This window comes from Echinops telfairi, unplaced genomic scaffold (assembly GCF_000313985.2).
Source record: "Echinops telfairi isolate 266 unplaced genomic scaffold, ASM31398v2 ScPeMD7_5;HRSCAF=22, whole genome shotgun sequence".
Classification (NCBI taxonomy): Eukaryota; Metazoa; Chordata; class Mammalia; order Afrosoricida; family Tenrecidae; genus Echinops; species Echinops telfairi.
The window spans coordinates 2,143,059-2,165,013 of NW_022103901.1; the positions used below are offsets into that span (position 1 = coordinate 2,143,059).

At 51.3% G+C, this 21,955-nt stretch overlaps 1 protein-coding gene across 1 annotated transcript in view; it reads left to right on the forward strand.

The window, feature by feature from the left end:
* Positions 1-21,955, forward strand: part of SDK1 (sidekick cell adhesion molecule 1) — a 513,921-nt gene that overhangs the window by 8,644 nt on the left and 483,322 nt on the right. Inside the window, exons 3-4 of the mRNA XM_045284375.1 lie at positions 15,348-15,454; positions 19,695-19,842. Of these exons, the coding sequence (XP_045140310.1) occupies positions 15,348-15,454; positions 19,695-19,842 (255 nt within the window). The remainder of the gene's footprint in view (positions 1-15,347; positions 15,455-19,694; positions 19,843-21,955) is intronic.

The window sequence follows — 21,955 nt, forward strand, 5'->3', positions numbered from 1 at the left end:
CTTCTTCAAGGAGCCCTGGGAGTGCTGTTGGGTAAGCGCTGCACAGGTCCCGGGTTCAAACCCCCGTCTGCTCTCTGAAGGAGGCGGAGGCTGTCTGCTCATGTAAAGACCGACACCCTCGGGAGCCCTCTCCGATTTGTCAGGTGCCAGCATCGACCTGAGGGCACTGGGTTAGGGTTTTAGGTTTTGGAATGACTTTCTTCAGCGAAGGTATCAAAATATTGATTATATATGTGTGTGTGATATTATATATAACATATGCACAAACATATGTATCGTGTATGTATACAAACATATAAACATATGCACATATACATATAAACACGTATGTGTACATGATATATACTATATACACAAACAGATGTATATAGTATATGTATACGTGCATACATTCACACATATGTGTGCATAGTATGATACACATTACATGTGTGTATGTGTATATGCAGATAGGTGTGTATGTGTGTGAATGCCTAAGGATGCCCTGGTGATGTAGTGAGTTATGTGTTGGGCTGCCAACCACAAGGTTAGCAGTTCAAAACCACTCGCTGCTCTGTCGATACAGGACAAGGTAGAACGACCCTTGAGTTTCCGAGACTGTGAATCTCTACAGGCAAAGAAAGCCTCTTCTCTCTCCTCAGAGACCGCTGGTGGATCCCACCTTGTCACCTACTATGCCGCCAAGGCTCCTATGCTAACACAGGTAGGTAGATCGATAGACTGGCTCCAGCTGTGTGGCTGTATACCCATCCGTCCGTCCGTCCATCCATCCCCTTAGATAGTGACTGATGAAGGTCACAGGAAAGTGGAAGGAAAAGCCAACCCCACCAGACTCCCTGCTCTGCAGTCGGTTCCGACGCACGGAGGACGCCCATCATTTCCCAGTGCCGAGCACGCGGGTGTTGTGAGAGCAGGCGGGATGAGCAATGCTGTGGACCTCAGGCCATTGTGGCCTCCTCTCAGGACCCGTGTCTGTGGGTCAATTTCTATGACCGTAGAAATGTGGATGGACAGTCTCTCTCTTTTTAAGAAAAAAGACAAGAAGGTTTGGCTGAGGGGAAAGTTGCTTTTTCCTCGTTGCTTGTGAAAAGGCAAATGCTTTTCTCAAAATCAATAAAGGCCGTTAACCATCCAAGAATCACCGTTATACGGCGCCCGTAGCACCTGGATGAAGAAGACACTAGTCCCACCGGGAGACGGAACGCAGGTCCTAGATGGGAAGTATGAGGGATGTGATGCCAGTCTTTTTCTGTAAGAATGCATTCAATATATCTCTGTGCGAATGTGATGGATGCAGTGGCCCTAAGTCTCTTCTAGAAATAGACGCAAGAAAAGTACCAACACGTTTTCAAGCTCCTGTGAGTAATGACGAGACTCTATTTTCCCCTTCTAGGTGTTTAAGTACATTGAAAAGTGACAGGGATTAAATAACCTTGTATTGGTATACAAATGCACAGGGGTTGGAACCAGATCATGCTATCCAGAAAAGAATCATAGACAATAAAATGAGCATTCAAACCGAATGGAAAAATCAATTATTCAAGGGTTAAAAAAAACCCATGCAGGACAGAAGATCCTTTTACAGCACACACCACAATAAACTTCAGATACAGTCAAGAGTTGAGTATAAATTAAAAAAATGTTTTTCACCTGGATGCACACACGTGGGGGATGAGAATGGCCTCTATGTGCCCAGAGTCAAAGCGTACATGCGCTTGAAAGAGACGCTCCCCAACAGAGCAGCCATACAGAAAAATCACAGTATCTCTACGCTCAAATAGTCACCACCACAACAGAGCAGGACAATGTTTGCAACAAACCAGCCATGTGTGTCCTCCAAGAACAGTGCCGGAGATAAAGCGATTGTCCCTCGGGTGGAATGCAGTTTCAGGAGGAGGAACACAGGGCAGGGCGCAGAGCCAGCACAAGGACCCTCATATCCCGTTGGTGACCTTTCAGGCCACTGGCGCGCAATCCCACTGGGGACTTCCAAGGAGACTTATGTCATGCATCTCGAAGCGGTCCCCCCAATGATGAGAGAAGACGCTAGCTCTGAGCTCCCACACACGGTGGGTGGATGCCGATGCACCCAGCACCCAGGGCTGCTAACTGCACTTCTGGCCAGCACCCGTGTGGTCCTAGAGCTGGGCATTCCAGCTGCGGTGAGGCGAGTCACCCAGGGCAGGAAAGAAGGCGGGTGAGGCATGCACTGAGGCCAGGTGCCACCGAAGTCACCAGGCTGAGGCCTGTCACGGCTGCATGGAACTGGGGGCCAAGCAGCGGCCCAGCCAGCAAAAGATGGTCCCCGAGAGATGTTAACACAGAAGCCCCGAGACTCACCAGAGCTGGGAATCTGTGTGGTCAAGATGATCAGACTTGGAAAGCCTTAACTCTAATGTTGGAGTTCCGACTGACATATATTTATACCTATGTAGCCAAAGATAAAATAAGAGTATAGTATGAGCAGTTTCATAGGAATACCACTTGGTAACGTGAGGAAATGTCTGGAAAAACGGACAGGCTGAACAGTCTGATCTCCGTTAGAGAAGTTGAATGGTGAACACTGAAAGGGTGGGGGGCAGACTCCCAAGAATCACAGGAAGATGGAATTGAAAGGTAATGGGATGTTTTCCTGTGCGCTTTCTGAAGTCCCTCAGAAAACCCCGGGCAGGCCTGTGATGGGGATCACCTTTCTGAAGGCGCACGGAAGAACCACCCCGATGTGGCCCAGATTCTCCCCGGGGCAGCAAAGGAGAGCACGCTTCTGACTCAGCAGAGACGCTTTAAGAGAGCAGAGAGGAGGGCATCCCTTCCTCCCTGGGATGTCTTGCAGGCTGAGTGCTGACCGTGAAGTGACCCCCGTGCGCTGTTGGTTTGTTTCAAGGTCACGATGAGTTGGAATCGACCCTGTGGCAGCCAGTGTCGCCTGCACATAATGTTTTGTTGGCACGTGGCTGTGGCCTGTGGGGTGTGGAATGGCATCCTGACACGTTCGAAATAGCGTGAGATGGGCCGCCATGTGCCGGAGACGCAAAGCCAGAGCAGGCCGCTGGGAAACAGCAGCGCCGGTAGAATTGCTGGACTCACAGCAGCGGCCGCGGACATTCCACTTGTTCTTAAAAACAGAAAAGTACAGGGCAGGAACAGGCAGTGCGAGGGAACGAGAGTGTTTGTGGATTCGAGAAACGGGAACATGCTATGAAGGAGGTGCGCAAAAATCATTAGCCTTCCCAGGTGACTCGTGTACCTCATTCAATTGCCTGAGAAGGGCAGAAGGCCACATCGTATCCAAAATAGGGCAGCCAACGCCTCTGTCCACGTTCAGCACAGGATGAACACGTCCAGCAAGCCAGGCAGAGGAGAGGGCTTCCTCAGTCTGGGCAGGGTCTGCACACAAGACCAGTACGATGAAACCATCACCACTGAAACACCCCCCCACACACACCCTGAGTTCAAGGATGACAAGGACCCCTTGTGGCAGCACGTTCTCTAAGGCAGCAGAGAATGTCTAAGAGAAAGCACAGAGTCCCAAGTTTGGGAGGGATGGAAGAGAGCCATCCTTATTCACGAGTAACCTGATTGTGTAGCTGTGCAATTCAGAAGGATCTACACTAAAAGAATGGCAATCAATAAGGGAATTGGGCAAGATTACCGGATACATGAAAGATATATTAAAGTCAATTGTACTTTCATGTACTAAATAATCAAATAGAAAACCACTTTGCTCAAAAATGACATTATTTCTGGTAGGGGCAACAAACCAAGACATTGTCAGGTTTGAATCACATGAGAGGTGAGCAAAATTCTCTAGGCTCAAAACTGCATAATGTTATTGAGCAAAATGAAGGAAAACCTGAATAAATGAAGCATGATGGGTTGTTTGGGGTTCGGAAACTGTTCTACAGATGCTCACAGCAGCAACCAGACCCGCCTCTGCCTGCCGGGAACCCCTCCCGGCAACTAGCCGCCCTATAGGAGCCCTGGTGGCCCAGTCGTTACGAATGTTGCCCGCTATTCACAAACCGCCCACCTCCCCTTGAGAGAGACAGGTTTCGACTCCCATAAAGCGTCTCAGAACCTCACGGGGGCCAGGTCCACCCTCTCCTTTGGGGTCACTGTGAGATGGCATCAACTCGATGGCAGTGAGGTGTTTTTGTTTTTAGTAACCCTGTAAAGCAGAGTAGAACTCCCCCCTTTGCGTTACTACAGTTCTTTTCTTTAAGGGAGCAGAAAGCTGCAGGTTCGAACTGCTGGCCTTGTGGTCTGTGGCCGGGTGAGTAACCTACGCCATCACCAGGCTTCTAGCAAAGATGTTGGTTCTATGTCCAAATTCACAGAGATTGAACAGCCTCCCCGGGAGTGCTTTGAAAAGTGTAGGCTGGATGTCAAGTTCATAAGAAAACCCAAAGTTGCCCAGACAGCTCAGCCAGGCTCTCAGGAAGACAGGCACCGCATCGTGTTCAGACTCACTGCGCATCCTTAGTCAGCTGTCATCCTGGCGGGAGACTCTGCAAAGTGATCGATTTGACCAAACAGCGTCCAGAAATAGAACCATGCCCGTGCAGACGGCGGTGATCAAATGGAGCTCCATCCAGTACGTGAGGGGGGAAGGATCGTCCTTTATCATCAGAAAGGATGCCATTAGGCTATGTGCTTATCTGGTCAGCAGAGATATATTTGGACAAGAGTTGTTTCGTCATCGTCCAGCCCGGCTTCTTCCCGAAGGCTTAGTCACCCGACTTGTTCCTTCTTGATGTCCAGCTTCAGGCTGGTTGTTGTCGTCTGGTACCCTGAGCGAGTTCCCACTCATAGCGACCGCTGTGTACAATGGAGTGGAACACTGCCCAGCCCTGGGCCATCCTCCCAATCATGTTTCCGTTTGAGCCCATGCTTGAAGCCACCGTGCCAACCCGTCTCACAGAAGAGGTTCCTCTTTCCACCGTCCTGCATGCATATCAATCCCCTCTGCGTTTCTTTCATCACTGGTCCCATTTTGTGCAAGCCGCGCAGCCAGCGCACAGCGGCAACTTCAACTGCGAATAACGCTCACCTCCTTCCCTGGAAGTAAATCGAGTCCCTGTAGAGCCCCAACCTGTTCAGTGCGTCGGCTGACCGTCTCCTCTCCCAGCGACGAATGACCCAACATGCACTGGGCTGGAAATCGTGCCAAAGTCTTCAACCAACTTTTGGTCTTTCTTTCAAGTCACAGAATGATAGTATTTAGGAGAACCCTTTCAAGGGCAGGACCACCAGGAGTCCTGGAGGCATAGTGGATACAAGTGGGGCTATGAACTGAAAGGCCAGCAGTTCAAAACCACCCGCTGCGCTAAGGGAGAAAGACGGCACTTTCTACTCCCATCAAGAGTTACAGTCTCAGAAACCCTCGGGGGAACTTCTGCCCTGTCCCGCCTGCCCACTCAATGGCAGCGAGAAGACATCACAGCACCACTTGCCTGCCAGTTTGTGCTACCGTGTTGTGTGAGCAGAACAAGAATTACTGCACGGCTCACCGTCAGGCAAGGTGTGCATCAGGGTTGTATCCTTTTGCCGTGCTTATTTAACATGTATGCAGAGCAAGTAATCGGAGGAGCTGGGTCATATGAAGAAGAACGCAGCACCAGGATTGGAAGGAGGCTGATTAACAACCTTTGAGATGCTGCTGACACAGCCTTGCTGGCTGAAGGTGAGGAAGACTTGGAACCTGTGCTGATGAAACCAAGGATTGCTGCTGTGTTAATCCTGGTAGGCGGAGAAACAAATCCAGGCACAATTGTGTGTGTAAGAGAGCGCTTATTTAAAAGACCAGTTGTGTATTGAGAAAATATCCCAGTCCAGATCAAGTCCGTAAGTCCAATATTATCCCATATGGCTGATATCAGTCGATAAATTCCTCTTCACGGTTGCACAACACATGCAATGATGCCGAATGCAGGAAGATCACAGGCAGTGGGTGGAAAGTCTTGTGGATCCAGTGGTGGTGGAAGCATCTCAACACTGGTGTGGGTCTCCACGTCTCTCCTTCAGCTCCAGGGCTCTATCAGTTTAGCTCCATGTGGCTTGTCAGCAGGAAGACAAAGCAGAGGGAGAGTATGTCCCACCTTAAGGGAGGAAGAGAAGTCCCAGAATCCTCAGGAGAAGGCCATGCCCACACAGAGGCCTCATTGGCTATGACCTGATGGACAGGCCAGACTCCACCCCTTCGCTCAAGTTGACAGGAGATGATGGCACTTCCACAGCTGCCTTCAATACGGGCTATAACAATGCAAAGAAAATCAACATCCTCACAACTGAGCCAACAGGACGTCATGATGGAGAAAAGACTGGAATTGCCCAGGATTCCGTCTTGCTTGGATTCACGATCCACCCTCACGGAGGCAGCAGTCAAGAGAGCGAACGATGGATCGCACTGGGCGAGTCTGCTGTCCACGACCTCTTTCGCCTCTTGAAAGGCACGGCTGTCACTCGGAGGACTAAGATGCACATGACCAAAGCCGGGGTATTTTCAGTGTCCTCATGCGCATGTGCAAGTTCAGCACTGGCTGCGGAAGACCGAAGAAGAATGGGTGCATTTGCACTGTGGTGCTGGAAGAATGTTGGCCGTACCATGGACTGCTAAAGGGACACACCGATCCGTCTTGGCAGAGGAACAGCCAGATGCTCCTTGGGGAGAGGCAAAGGATGGCACGCTCTGTCTTCCATACTTCACACGCCTGCTCAGGACAGCCCAGCCCCTGGAGAAGGACGCCATGCTTGGTAAAGTGGAGGGGCGGTGGAAGACAGAGGGGCTGACATGGTGGCTGAGACCCTGCGCTCAAACATCGCGACACCTGTGAAGATGGCGCAGGACAAGATGGTGGTTTGTTCAGCTGTGTACAGGCTAATCGGAGTTAGAACGGACTCGGTGGCATCTAACAAATGGCATCCGCCCCCTTGTCTTTTCACCTGTGCGGAAAGGAGGAAGCAAACAGCACCGTGAAGGGGTAGGCCACCCTCATGATCTTCCAGGTGGAAGTAAATTCCACTAACGTCCAAGGTGTCTGAGGTATGTTATTAGCTTGAGATCCTCAGCATCCTCATGGTGTGTCTCCCTCCCACAAAGTTGTGCACGACGTGTATTTATTCCTGCCTTTGGTTTGATTGTCTTTTCGATTCTGTGCTCTCCGCCCATTCGATCGTTTCTGGAAAGCCTCTATTGCAGAATCTACATCACTGGTGGCTATTTTTTTACATTATTAGGGGCGATGATTTATGTGTAGAGATAAGGCCTTCTTCTGGCCATTTGTCCCAGGACAGAGACCAGGCTCTCTGCTCCCTGGGAAGACTCGCGGTGTGAGAAACCTCTGCAGGGTCACTGTGAGTAGAGATTGAGTGGGTGGCAGCGGCCTTTGGGTTTGGATTCGTTTGTCCCTGGATCATCGAGGAGCCCAGTTGATAGCCGGGGGCCAGGACGACCACACACGGCGTCCCATGGCTCACTGTGGACAAGTGCCTCCAAGGGGGCAGATGGGAGCTTCTCATTCCTGCTCGTATTGGCAGCGCTTGGTGCTTTGAGCCCTCTTGCCGCCCGCGTGTCAGGGATCAATGAACACAAGCGTTTCCCGCACACTTTATCACCTGTGATAGAGAGGCTCCAAACACGATGTTCCTGGAGACCCTGGCTGCGTGAGGAATGACGTCAACGGAGAAGGAGTGCGTAGGTCTTAGCTCTGAAACTCAAGGTCTTCTTCTTCCCAGCGGATTTCGGAAACTCTGCCCTTCCTGGAAGAGTGGGGACTGTTTCTCCTCATCCCGGTTTAGTGGCCGACCCGAGTAGCTCTGGTGGTTCCTGTTCCCCGTGCTTCCGTAAACGTGGGTTTCTGGATTGGGGATTTCAGTTCCCGCCTCTGATTTGACCAGGAACAGAGAGAAGGCGTGGAGAACCCATGATTCCACAAGCATCGGTAGGAGACTCACGGACCCCCCTCCCAGGAGATGACCTTTGGGGCCATGTTAAGGCTAGTGCTTGAGGTGGTGGAGCGGGTTCTTGAGTCAGGAGGACGCCTACACGGACTCACCGTGGCCTGGTCACTGGGAGAGGGTTGTGGGAACTGGGCCTCCTCGGGGTCCCTTGTTGTTAGTGTCCATCATCATCGTCGTCTGTATAGTCTTAAAGCAGCTGCTGCCACCGCTGTAGATCTTTCGCCCATCTTCTGCTTATTGGCTTCCTCGATTTAATATTGACTTTGCTGTCCACAAAATGTACACAGGAAAATGTTTACCCATAGAAATGTCCTCATTGGCTGGCTTCCATCTTTATTGTTTAGCAAGTTCTTTAACTCGGCGACTTTAACTCTTTTTTAAAAACTTAACATTGAGTTGGTGAAGGCTTATAGAGCGGATCATAGTTTTACATTCAACAAATCACATGCGCTCTGGTTCAGCTCCTCCATATCCATCCCCTCAGGGTGCCATGGGTTATCCCACTGTGTTAGGCAGGGTTCTCCAGAGAAATTAGATACATGGATGGATGGATGGATGGATGGATGGATGGATGGATGGATGGATGGATGGAAGGTAGGCAGGTAGGTAGGGTGGATGGATGGATGGATGGACAGACGGATGAATGGACAGACGGACAGTTGGATGGATGGATAGATAAGTTTATTCGGTGAGAGAGAATATAACAGCTAATTAGTCCACACAGCAATATAGAGGGTTCAGTTCATCTCACTTTCATGGAACAGTTAATATGCTGGAAATCCTTCAACTCACATGGGCTGCTTGGTCCAAGGTCAAGGAAGCAGACAGTGGAGTCCTCCCATGGGCAAGGCAGGCCGTGTCTGCCTGCAGGCAGCAGTTAGCAGGTGGGTCAGCAACAGTCGTAGCATGGGAGCTTGGCGAGGCAGGTCCTGATGGGATCTCAACCTCAAGCGATGCGTGGCGACAGGATCCACCAGCCTCCAACCCAGGCAGTGTATGAGCCAGGAGCGTGGCAGAGGTCTCGCAGGAGCCTCAAGCTCTAGTGACACGATCCGTGTGGCTTGGCCCACAGGTAGCGCAGCTCACTAGCTCAAGCAGCGGCACACTGGTCTAGTCACCAGGGAGGAAGAGTAAGGTGGGATTCCAGCCGTCTTTATTCCTGCCGCCCCTTGAACTCTGCCCACATGTTCCTCTTGGCCTAGTTGGCACAATCAAGCTAACTGCCACACCCAGTTTCTCCCTGTATGCCCTCCTTCCATGCCGCCTTCTTTCCCAAGCCCCTGATCTCTGTCATTGGGGGAAGACTGCCTCCGGATCTTCAGCGGTCGATTCTCCTAACGTGGAGGTGAGGTGAGTTCCAGATCTGAAGGGGAAGAACTGCAGGCTCGTGGGCCCCACCAGTCTCTAAAGAATTCAAAACGTAGCCATCAGCTGCAGCTGCCTGGAGATCTGTTGGTGAGCCAGACACACCCTCGGCATTGCCTGTAAGCTTCCTTCTTGGTCCATGTAGGTCTGGATAGTTCATTTCCTTATCTCGCTTACAGAAAAGGGCAGTTGTAGACTCATTCCAGGTTTGATTATTGTTCGCTTGAACACCCTCATATAAGGAGTTTATAAAAATAAAATTGAAACTTAATTCTTTTCATCTCATTCGAAAAGGGGGGCGGATGAGGTCATGCTAGGGAGGATAGAAATGACTTAAATGTTCTGTCTGTTTGTTTGTTTTCTTGGTTGCATGCTTTTTTTACTCTAAGGATAAGAATGGGCTTTGGGCTAGGATACAAAAGCTTATTATGGAAAATGGTTGTTTATCTGTGTGCAAAATAGATGGCTCTTATCAAGGTAAACTTCAGAGTCTATGCCTGCCCAATCTGCAACGGGGTAAAATGAATGTTGCTCCTTCTGGCATTTATAAAGCAAGCGCACAGCCCACGTCTCATTTGAAGGAAGATGAAGATGCTTGCTTATGAGTGGGCTTGTCGTGCTTTCCACAGACAGATGTGGAGGACGTGGTTTCTTGCTGTGAACCGCGATTGGCCCACATGGACCCACAGGCTCCCTTAGTCCCTGTGCTCACGCCTGCCAGGAAGAATTTTCTAAGGGGACATTGCGTTTTGTCCCCGTGGTGGCTGATCTTCACGGTTCATGTCGACACAAATCCCTTTGTCAAAATTATTCAATGCCTTCTCAACTATCATTTCCTAGTGGTTTACAAGAAGCCATGTTTCTTCAAAAAGAGATGGCTCAACCAGTTGTCATTTAGAGATTTTAGTGACCATATTAGTAGTTAGTAGCTTAAAAAAATTTTTTTCAGCCAATATTATTATGGCTGTGGTCGGTGGGGCAGAAATGTTGAAGCACTGTATCAGGGGACCCTGGTGGCGTAGTGGTAGCACTATGGGCTGCTAACTGCAAGGTCAACAGTTCAAAACCACCAGCTGCTCCTTGGGAAAAAGAGGAGGCTTTCTACGCCCATAAAGAGTTACAGTCTCAGAGACCTGTAGGGGCAATTCTGCCCTATCCTGTTGGGTCTCTGTGAGTCAGCATCAACTCGATGGCCATAAGCGAGTGAGTGCTGTCTCAGTTGTATCATTAGTAGTTGTGGTTGTTGTTGTTGCTAGCTGCTGTCGAGTTAGCCCAAACACATACTGACCCCCAGTACAATAGAAAGGAACCCCCCACCCCAGTCCTGCACCATCCACACATCCTTATTGCTAAGTTTGACACCATTGTTGCAGCCACGGTGTCAGTCCCTCCTGTTGAAGGTCTTCTTTCTTTCCGCTTTCTGAGCCTGCATTTCACCAAGCAGGATGTCCTTCAGGCACCGTCCCTGCTAACTGTGTCAGTGAGAGGTCCTAACTATAAGCCACAGATTCAAACACTAGCAAACAAACAAAGAGGATGTTGAATAGAGATGGGATGTACGCTGAGTGGAGTTTGACTGCATCTGATGGCTGTTGAGTGGATCTTGAATGGACGTTGAGTGGATCTTGAATGGACGTTGAGTGGATCTTGAATGGACGTTGAGTAGATCTTGAATGGACGTTGAGTGGATCTTGAATGGACGTTGAGTGCATCTTGAATGGATATTGATTCTCTGGGAATCGAGAGACTCCCTGGAGCTTGAGCAGAAGCAGAATTCCACTCCTCCACCAGACACACAACTCCCTTGCAGAATCAGTCTTGTGAGGGCCTGATTACTGACCCTGTAGGACTTTGGATATCCCTCCTTGAGCCACTACCAGAGTTGACCTTGGACACACTCACACCAGCCTGCTGCCCCTCACTCCACTGTCCCCCATCCACTGTCTCCCCACCACTTGAGTTCCCCACTTGCTTTGTACCCCCAGGTGCAGAATTAGCCATCCTGATCACCTGTGTCGCCCATGTGTGTTCACGGTGCCCAGTGTCCAGGGGTACCTGCAGGTGGACTTGCCAGCCTTTAACTGGGCATAAACACTGGCCTCCACTGAGACCCACGGGGCAGGAAGACTCCCCAGGGTAAGGTGTGGCTCAGGTCCCAGCACCCCAGGCTGGCAAAAATGCCCTCTGTCCACCCTGGGGCTAGCCACACACCCGCGGACCTTTCCTAGAGAAATGTGCTCCAGTTCACAGGGCCAGCTCAGAACTGGTTTTCCTTCTCACCAAAAACAGCCACAAGGCCAGCAGTTAGCAACTAGCTGCTCCTCAGGATAAAGACGAGCCGCTCCACTCCTGGAAAGAGTTTCCGTCCCGGAAACTGTCCCACAGGGTCGTTCTGAGCCGGAATCCATGCCATGGTGGGCCGCGCTACTGGTAAACTGCAGCTGGGAACCGTGTTGTGTCTCCAGTGGGGTGCTGGCTTGGCCCGTGAACTACAAACATTTCCTGCTTTGTTTATTTAAGATAGGAGCAGGCATCGTTTGTGTTCTAGTGGCATATGGTGCTGAGATTTTATCATACTTTCCTACAAAGGGCCAAGATACTCCCTCTGCCTGACAATGTGTGTTTATAAACAATAGGCTCACCATGACTAGTCCCATCTGTTAGGTGAGCACCATGTGTGCAGCAAGGCCCATCGTAGGTGGAGGAAGCTTGCAAACCTTTATACACCAGCCCGTGCCCCGCCCGTGAGACATTAGACAGACAAGATAGCAGAAAACAGCATATGCCTGATTCAGCTTCTGTGCCTGTGTCTGCCTGTTGTTTGAAAGCAGGGCTGTTTTTGTGGATTTATATGCAGAATGATGCTGGGAATTCATAAGAACTTAAAATCTGTTCAGGATCTAGCCAAAAAAGAAAAAAAAACACCAGGAAATAGTAACAGGAACAGCAGTTGAGAAAGGAGACTTCCAAAGATCCTGGGGAAAATATCTTCATCTTTTATATTTCTTAAGAACCTTTTGAAGCACCTTTCCCCCCATTGTGTGTGATGTGGGAGAAAGAAGAGGCTGTCTGCTCCTGTAAAGACTTAGGGTCTCAGAAACCCACAGGGGCAGTTCTGCCCTGTCCAACAGGATCGCTGTGAGTCAGAATCGACTTGCTTCAGGGGAGTTTTGCAGGAGGTTGCTTTGCAGCGAAGCAAATGCCCTTGGCCTCTTTTAAGCCTCCGTGCCTCTGGCTTGTGACTCTGCGTTTCCTGAACCTCTCGCTGACTTTGTCGTCACCTGACCTCAAGGCGCGTCTTTATCATAATTACAGTATAGAATAATCAAGGCAGCTCACCCCCGAGTCTTGATTGGTAATTTACATGCCTGGCATTGACTCCTTGTGTTCAACTGGATATGATTCTGATTACCTATACCAATTATTATTATTATTATTTTGGTTGGTTGTCAGGGTTGAACTCATCCTCCGCTACGGGCGTACAGTTTCAAAGAGGAGCACTCAGCACTATTAATTTTTCCCTTTCCACGAAGCTCTTATTAATTCCACCACAGGAATTCAAGAAGGTCAGCCGGGGGAACACACTTTGATTAATATTTGCTTCATGTAGAATTGCCGGTACTGTCCAAAGGTTTTGTCCACTCAGAAATAGTGCCTACCAGGTTCTTTTGGGGGTGGACTAATTGGATGTACTTGAGTGAAAAAGACGAGCAATTAGCTGGGTATCAGTGATTTCAGGGTGCACTCAGGAAATGAGCAGGTAAAACCTACTAGAGACTATACGTGGGCCTCTACCTGACATTTAAGAAGTTTCTCTGATTTTGTCCCGCGGTCTCTCCGTGTTTCAATTGTAGATCACTGCCCAGAACACCTTTTTTCTGAAGGCTACCTCACCACGTCTCCTTCCGTCCGTTTGCAGAGACGAGGCGGCCGTCTGAGTGGGCTGACCTCTTAGTCTCTGCGCTGGCAGAATCCCAGCCTCGCACTCGCCCCGTTTCCCTCTTGAGGTGTTTGTGGCCGGGGCTCGTTGTGTCTTCTTCTGATTGGTTCCGTGTGCAGCGGAAGGCGGCATCGCCCAGTCCTGCGCGTGCTCGCCATCGGTGCTGATGGACGTTGTAGCCGCTGATCCTCGTCTTGTGGAGGTCTTCTTCTGTTTGTTCCGACCCTCTACTTCATCACACACGCGCCCTTCTCCAGAAACGGGTCCTTCCTGTATGTATGTGAGAGGCAGTCCCACCAGCCTCACTTCCAAGGAGCATCTGGCGGGCCGTTCACAAGCCCGGTTTCCTCCTTCACATTCTGCCCCAACACCCTAACTACTCCAAGGCCTCCATCCTTCTTGGCTCTCTCTTACGCGCCTTTGCACTTCCCATGCCGAGGGGGCCATTGAAAGGACCAGAGGTTGGAGTCAGGTGTACTTAGTCCTGAAAGTGACACCGCTGATCTTCAACAATTTAAGGAGGTTTTTCAGGTTTTGATATTTGTCTTCACTCCCTGTCTCGCTGCAGCACACTGCTCGATTACTGTTCCCATTGGTGTTGATTGTGGATCCAATCATTGCTCTATCGGTCCAGCTGTGAGGATTTCCGTGGTCTGTGCGTTGGGGGCATGCAATCCATGCTGCGGCCACGTGGCCAGTCGTCCTCGCTCTGAGCGGTGCCCTCTGCACGTTGCCGGTTGTGAACGAGTGTTCCACCAGCCCTGACGCCCCGTCGGGGTTCACTTCCTATGGTTCAGCTTCTTGGATGACTTGTCAGCAGACAGATTGGATGTGTATGCCCCAAGGCTACCACACTGGCACCCACCTTTTCCGTTGTTAAACCTCCCAGCAGCCCTCGTTCTGTAGGAGCGCCTGCCTCTTGGTGGGTGCTCAGGCTCCCTCCGGCCTCGGCTCAGCATTCCGACACAGGACTGGGAATACAAGTGACCCGCTTTCCAGGCCTCCAGAGTCGCTTTGGAAGTCGATTTCCGGACGTGCGTGCCGCAGCGAAGAAGGGGGGACCTACCTAACATCCGGAGTGTCTGTACCAGTGAGCAGGGAGAACTCTGTCCTGACGTCATTGCTTTCTCTGCCTTTAGTGGCATCTAAACATGATTCTTAAAGTATTGTTCGGACTTTCACACAGTGTCTTGACCCCTCAGTCTTAGACTTTGTTGCCTGTTCTAGAAATCATTTTGGGCACTTAGCAGGCTCTTCAGAGCTGGAGGAGACTCTGGGTGGTGCACGTGGTGCATGCACTTGGCTGTCAGTTGAGAGTTTGAGGGTTCAAGACCCCCCAGAGGTACTTGGATGAAAAAAAATACCGTGGCCCATTTCTGAAAAAACCAGCCTTGAAAACCCGGGGAGCCAGGCTCTCCTTTGAACCCTTTGGGGTCACCTTGAGGTGGGGTTGTTGACGGAAGGGCCAGCTGGTGAACGGAGTTGTGGGCAGGCTCCAGGACGTCCGCCCTCACCCACAGTCAGCTCAGATCCCACGCCCAACAGAATGGCACGCCGCCCGGTCTGGTGCCGTCTTCACAGCCGTTCCTAGCCTTGAGCCCATTGTTGCAGCCACTGTGTCCACTGTGTCCATCCATCTCATTGAGGGCCTTGCTCTGTTTGCTCCTCCCTGCACTTGACCAAGCACGACGTCCTTCTCCAGGGACCCGTCGCTCCTGATAACGGCCCCAAGTCCTGACCATCCTTGCCTCTCAGGAGCACTCTGGCCCCACTTCCTCCAGGACCAATGGAATTAATCACTGGACGGTCTTACTTGCATATCACGATCTGAAATTAGAACAGCGCCTCAGAGACCCAGCGAGCGAGGTCCAGAGTGTGCACCGCGGCAAGTAAAGCCTGTGTGGACACTAACTCCGTGGCATGCGGAGTTGAGTGGGAGGAGTCCGATAACTGGTTCCACATAGTGGCCAGCAAGCGGCAGCCTAGTGCAGCAGGGGCAAATTCCCAGTGCATCCCCTCGGGGAGACGCCGGGCGGAGCTTGGGACGTGGCCACTGACCCACTCTCCCTTTGATCTTTGGCAGGTACATCATCCCGTCTCTGCAGAGGCTCGACACCGGCTTTTACCGCTGCGTGGTGCGAAACAGAATGGGAGCCCTGCTGCGGAGGCGATCTGAGGTCCAGGTTGCATGTACGTGTCCGTGAAACCAGGCCATGTGGGTGCTTGGCAATGCAGCCAGACGCCTGCGCGGTGGGGGTGGGGGCTAAAGGAAGTCACCTCCAACTGTCGGAAAGCGGTTGAGTTCCTCGCGTTCCTTCCGTCTGGAGCGCAGGCACTGCCTAGTCAGAGCTGGCCGAGACAGATGAAGGAGCCGCTACTTTGGCCGATTACGCAATGGGCCGCATGAAGCGGATGCCCTGTGTTTCTGTGTTTTTGTCCCGCAGAGAAGAGCCCTCTGAAACAGGTGGCCCATCCAAGCAAAAGGGGACACGACCCGCGGAGTTCTCCACTCAGCGGCCGTCTCCTCTTGTTGAGTTCAAATTCCAAGTGGTTTTTTTTCAATTAAAAAAACAAAAAACCATTTTTAAAATTGTGAGTTAGGTGGGGATGTTACCTTTCAGACCTTCCAGTTTGTGTTCAACACTTGAAACAATTTATCAAATCACCCAAGAGGTTCCCTATCACCCCTCCCTGGCCTTTGATTTCTTTGCTCCCGTTTGTGAAAGACCATCTCTCCCCTCACCCACATTAATACCTGTAACCCCTTCCCTGCCCCCACCAGCCCTTTTTTCAACATCTCTTCTTCCCTCTTTTGCCTTCCCCACTTGGTCACCTCCCAAGTCTGTTCCCTTGGGTATGAGCATTTGTGTTTTAATCTTCTTCTCTGTAAAGGTTACCCACGAAAATCATTAAAGGCCGCCATTTGAAAGGCCCTCAGCCCGTAGCCTGTTCTTTCCCAAGGCGATTTGCTCAGCAGTCTCTTAGCTGCACCCAAAGGGGCCCCGGGGAGGAAAGCCCTCCGATGGCCACAGTTGCCCAGAGATCTGGCTTGTTCTCCGGGTGAAAGGCACAAAGCTTTACCCCGGTTGCAGAAATGCAGGGGCTTGAGTTTCATGGAGCCATGTTTTCTCTTCTTCAGACATGTTACTCCGTTCCTCAGGCCCTGCCCCCGAGGACCCTATGTTTACACATGTGACGTGCACCCTACCCATGTTTGCCAAGCGCTATGCCAGGGCTACAAACAAACTCATCACCAGGAATGGATGCCAACTCACAGCAACTCTGCAGGACAGGGACCTGGCCCTGTGAGCCTGAGACTGTCGCTTTTTGTGGGGGCAGGAAGCCCCCTCTTTCTCCTGAGGAGCATCTGGAGGTTCCAAACTGCTGAGTTTGTGGATGGCACCCCAACATGCAAACCCCGCCGTTGTACCCCACCTCTCCACCTCCGCGCACTGAGGGCCTGCGGAAAGGGGGTGGGAGGGTACAGGGGAGAGGCACGGCGTTCTTCCACACACTTTTTCAGGCCCCCCCCCCGCCACACCCCCAGAGGCTGGCAAAAATGTAAAATGTGTGGAGTGTGCGTCTGGGGGCTAAAATAGAGGGGTGTGTCCAACACAAAACACTGAGCCCTGGTCAAACCCCACACTTGGGAAACGCAGCCCCACACTGAGATGGGCATACACTTGATTCCATTCTGCAAGTGAAGTCAGCAAATGAACAGTAAGTGGGTGGAATTGAGCGTTCTAGTCGAACGTCTTGAGACGGTTCCTGGAAGAGTTCAGAGAACCCACCCGAGCTCCTACACCGAGGGGAAGACCTGTTGTTCTCTTTGACCCCATATAAAATAGGAGTCCTGGTAGCATAGTGCCAAGGCATTGGGCTGCTAACTGCAAGTCAGCAGTTCGAAACCACCAAGTGCTCTGAGAGAAAAAGATGAGCCTGCCTGTTCCCATCAAGAGCTAGAGCCTTCAGAATCCGCAGGGGCAGTTCTGCCGTGTCCTGTAGGGTCTCCGTGAGTTGCATCCGCTGGATGGCGGCAGTGGGGTTTTACGTCCCATAGGATCGTGTCCACGCACGCTCTCTTCCCAGGGTTACCTCTGGTGGCTGAGTGAGGTGCAGGTGGGACTGTGCATGTGCCGTGGCCCTTTTAAGCCACCACGAAGCTTTCCATTCTTCTGAACTGTTAAGTCCCTCAGCTAAATCTGTCCGCAGAATCTGGAACTTTTATTCAACTGAATAATTGAAAAGGTAATTAACCAACAAGCATAGCTGCAGATCAATACTCAAAACATATTTGAATATGTGAACAGCTTGGAATGTACTAGAATATATTAAATTCTGGCTTGTACGATTGCTTTGGACATTTCTCTAATGTTTGTTTAATAGCCTTGTTTCTCTGCTCTAGCTCTGGGATTTTTCTCTTCTCGCCTTCCTTTGGATAAGAAACCCCCTTTTGCTTAAAAATAACCACAGGTGTTGGACAACACATTTCCCTTAATGGGGAGATAACCACAGGTATTTCAAAGCACACTGACAGTTGTTATCGACAGATAACAGATATTACGAGGGTGGATCCCACAAGGTAACTGCCAGAGTTCCAGTCTACATTCGGGGTCTGTTCCCAATGAAAGGTGCGGGGCAAGTCCTGCCGGCAATGCCGTGCTGCAGACACGCTCTCTCTGCAATAAACTGGTCTTAGTCTCCTCAGTAGGGGCTTAAAAAAAAATCCAACCCAGACAGTTGGACCTGGGGGGGCTCGTTCACCTCCAGGCAGAGAAGTGAGCTCAGAAGATGGTGACTGCTTTTGATTGGATTCAAAGGGTGCATTTTGATCGGCTTCCTCTGAGGACACGGAGAAATCTTGGGGTTCCTTATGAAGAAATGAGACGAGAGTTGAAAAGACCAGGAACGTTGTGCTGAGGCTTTTTGTTTTATTTTCTATCACCACACACACATGCTCATTGTCAGAGGGGAGCAAGGGCCATTCTAGGGGACTCTTGCACCCCGGGAAGCCTGACCCCCTCCACCCTCCAGCCCTGACCTCGCCCCTCAGACTCTTGCTCACGACTCAGAAGAGCATCGGGAAGGGTCACCGCCGCGTCTCTCCAGGAAACCCAGACTGCCGCCTCGGCCCGTGTGTCCATCAGGAGCGCCGGCTCTTTGGGGGAAAAGTGAGAGATGAAAGCTCCACGTCGATGTGTGTAGACCTGGATGGTGGCTCTCCTGAGACACAGTGAATTGACGTTCTGATCGTTTTGTTTAAGAAACGTTTCTGCTCAGGAGGGTGCAATGGCTCACACATGAGGTTGATGAACCTCAAGGTTGGCAGTTCAAAATCACCAGCCGCTCCTAGAAAGAAAGAGGAGGCTTTCTCCTCCCATGGAGAGTTATGGTCTTGGAAACCCCCAGGGCCAGTTCCACCCTGTTGAGCCTCTGCAAGGCAGGATCCCCCCACCGCCCCCCATGACAGTGAGCTGACAGGATGTTTCAGCAGTACTTTCTTTGACTGACTCTTGTATTTAAGTCCTGACTCTGCTCATGCTGGAGCCCTGGTGGCACTGTGGGTTAGATGCTAGGTGGATAACCACAAGGTCGGTGGTTCAAACCCACCAGCTGCTCGTTGGGAGGAAGGTGAGGCTCTCTGCTCCTGTATAGACTTACAGTGTCGGAAACCCTCTCTAGGGGTCACTGTGAGTGGGAACCCGGTTGCTGGCAGTGGGTGCGGACAGAGCATTGGGCAAGGAGCCCTGGCAGGGACCTCAGCAATGAACCCAAAGGGGGCCACTTCAAACTCACCAGCAGCTTTATGTGGGAGAAAGATGGGGACTTTTTCTCCCAACCCAACCCACTGCTGTCCAATTGCTTCTCATTCATGAGACCCTGGAGAACTGCCCCCTGGGTTTCTGAGACTGTACGTCTTTATGGGAGCACACAGCCTCATCATTCTCCCATAGAACAGCTGGTGGGTTTGAACGGCCAACCTCGCAGACGGCTGCCCAGTGCTTATCCTCCATTGCCACCAGGGCCCCTTACTAAGCAGCCAGCCCTAGAAACGGAGGGAAGGAGAAAGTGAGCCAGGATGTGGGGTCATGGGACCCAGCAGGAGCTCCATCCAAAACCCTAGCCTCCTGGACCCGAGACGTTCTCCACCCACTTATTTCCGAACCAGCTGTCCAGGGGGCCCAGGGGTGCTGCTGATGTGAGCCTTGGGGGCTCCTTTGGGGACGGACAGGGCAGAGCAAGCCTCTATTTCCTGTTTCCCTTCCTAGAGCATCCGCAGTCCTCAGTCCAGCTGCTCAGGGAGACCAGCTCTGTCTCCACGGCTCCTCCGTCAGGGACGCGGTATTGAGTACATCAGTGGGCTCCGCCCAGCGCCACCCCCCAATGGACAGGCGTCCCGAAACTCAGGAGGCCTCGTTTCTCTCCACAGACATGGGGAGTTTCACGGAGACAGAGCAGAGGGAGACGGTGTCTACCGGCCGTGCAGCTGTGCTGAACCTAGCACCCATCGCCAGCCACCCTGCACCCCAGGTGACTTGGTTTCGTGAAGGACAGAAGATCATTCCGAGCAGCAGGATGTAAGTTGATCCCCCACGTCGAGTTGGAATTGGGTTCCGTCCGTGACCGACACCCCCTGCGTAGTAACAGAAGCCTCTGTAGGCCTTGGAAAGGGTGACCTCGCCCCCGAATAAGACGCTGTTTTATACCAACCTGGACATTTAGCTTTCAATTTTATGATTTTTTAAATTAATGAATGTTTAAAGTATTCATTCGCCGTGAATCGGAATGGACTGGACAGTGGGTTTGGCGTGGGAATGTTTAAGCCACGACAGAAAATGGCCATTTTCTTAAGTTCTTCATCAGGGGAGTGACTAAAACTAATGACCTTTCTACTCCCTCCACTCTGGTTTCCGTGGGGATTTTTGGGGGGTCTGCGATGCATTTTCTGGGTCCCATTGTTGGACTCTGAGTTTGTTTTGCGCCGAGTACTAATTTAATGAGTGCTGGTGTTTGTTTAGAGAACTGTGGGTTGGATTTCTCTCTCTCATTCTTTATGGGGGGTGTGTGTGTGTGCGCACGCGCGTGTGTCTTTTTCCTTTCCTCCCCTTATTATTGGGCCTCGCTTGATACTACTTCTCTGACGATAAAACAGTAATTACTGCTGATTTCTCTTTATCCTCTTATCCGACCATGACAGCTTCATTTCCCTCTGTCTAATTAGGGGTTCGCCCACCCATTGCAGGATCGTGCTTCGTGATTAGTTAAGCATTCTTTCAAGGTGTTCTTGCCTACCCCACTTCCAGGCCTTTGTCCCCGGCCAGAACCGGCGCTTCCTAACGAGCGTCTGCAGAGAGCGATGTGCTACCTCGTTCACAGAGGTCCTCTGCCTTCCAGGGGAAGGGCAGCGGCCGGTGGACAAGTCGTTTGGAGGAGCACAATGGCTTTCTGCCCTATCTGCCCCCCGCCCCCCCGTGGGGTCCCCTTTCTAAGATTAATGTCACCATACAGCCACCTGCTTGGACCTGGCATGTTCTTCACATTTTCATCTAGATTTTCCTGTTTGGGTCATTGGAAACGAGAGAAAAAATGACAATATCTAGAAGCCATACTTCAGAAATCTCTCCTCCCTGCCACTGAGTCAACGCCGACTCAGAAAGACCCTGCAGGACAGGGCAGGACTGACCCCTAAGTGTTGCCCAGGTGTCACTCAGGCATCGAGAGCCCGGCCTTTCCCCTTCAACTGGGCTGGCGGTTTCGAACCACTGATCTTTCGGTTAGCAGCCCAGTGCGTAACCACCACATCACCAGTGCCCCCCCAAGTACACTAAAGGAGTATGTAAACGACCACCAGTGCCCCCCAAGTACACTAAAGGAGTATGTAAACGACCACCAGTGCCCCCCCCAGTACACTAAAGGAGTATTTAAATGACCACCAGTGCCCCCCCAGTACACTAAAGGAGTATTTAAATGACCACTAGGATGTACGAGAAACCCAGCGCATAGCCCACTGTGCCACCAGGGCTCCTTTTACAATTCAAACGATGCCATTGTGACAGAAGATAGGGTGACGGGTGCACATCTTGCTTTATTTCACTAAAAGTCACGTCGGCATCCAACATTATGTGGAGTCCAGTTATAATAGATTTAGCCTCTTGAGTTTGGGCGAGACAAAGAAGGGTCAGTGTCTCCTTCTCTCCGAGACTGTCATGCTGACAGACAGGGCGCCTGTTAGGATACAGCCCTGTATGAATAGTCCAGAGGACCACTGTTGGAACCATGGACCACCAGCCGAGCAAGCAAATCTGTCCCGGAAGAAGTACAGTCTGAATGCTCCTTAGAAGTGAGGATGGCAGGAGGCCCTGATGAAGGTCACCGTGGTGGGGAAGCAAAGGGCAGGGAAGAAGAGGAACCTTAAGGAGATGGGTGGCCACAGGGCCTGCCACACTGGGCTCACATGTAACACCATGGCGGGCATGGTGAGCATGGCGGGCATGGTGAGCATGGCGGGCATGGCGGGCATGGTGGAGGAGCGGGCAGTGTTTTCTTCTGTTGCCATTGGGTCTCTCTGAGTCAAGAGCCACTTGTAGGCCCCTAGCATTGTTGGAAGCCAGTTGGGCCCAGTTGGGATCGATGGGGTGAGAGGGTTGGTTCTAGGCAAAGAGGGGTTTGACTTCGTCTTCCATTCAGACT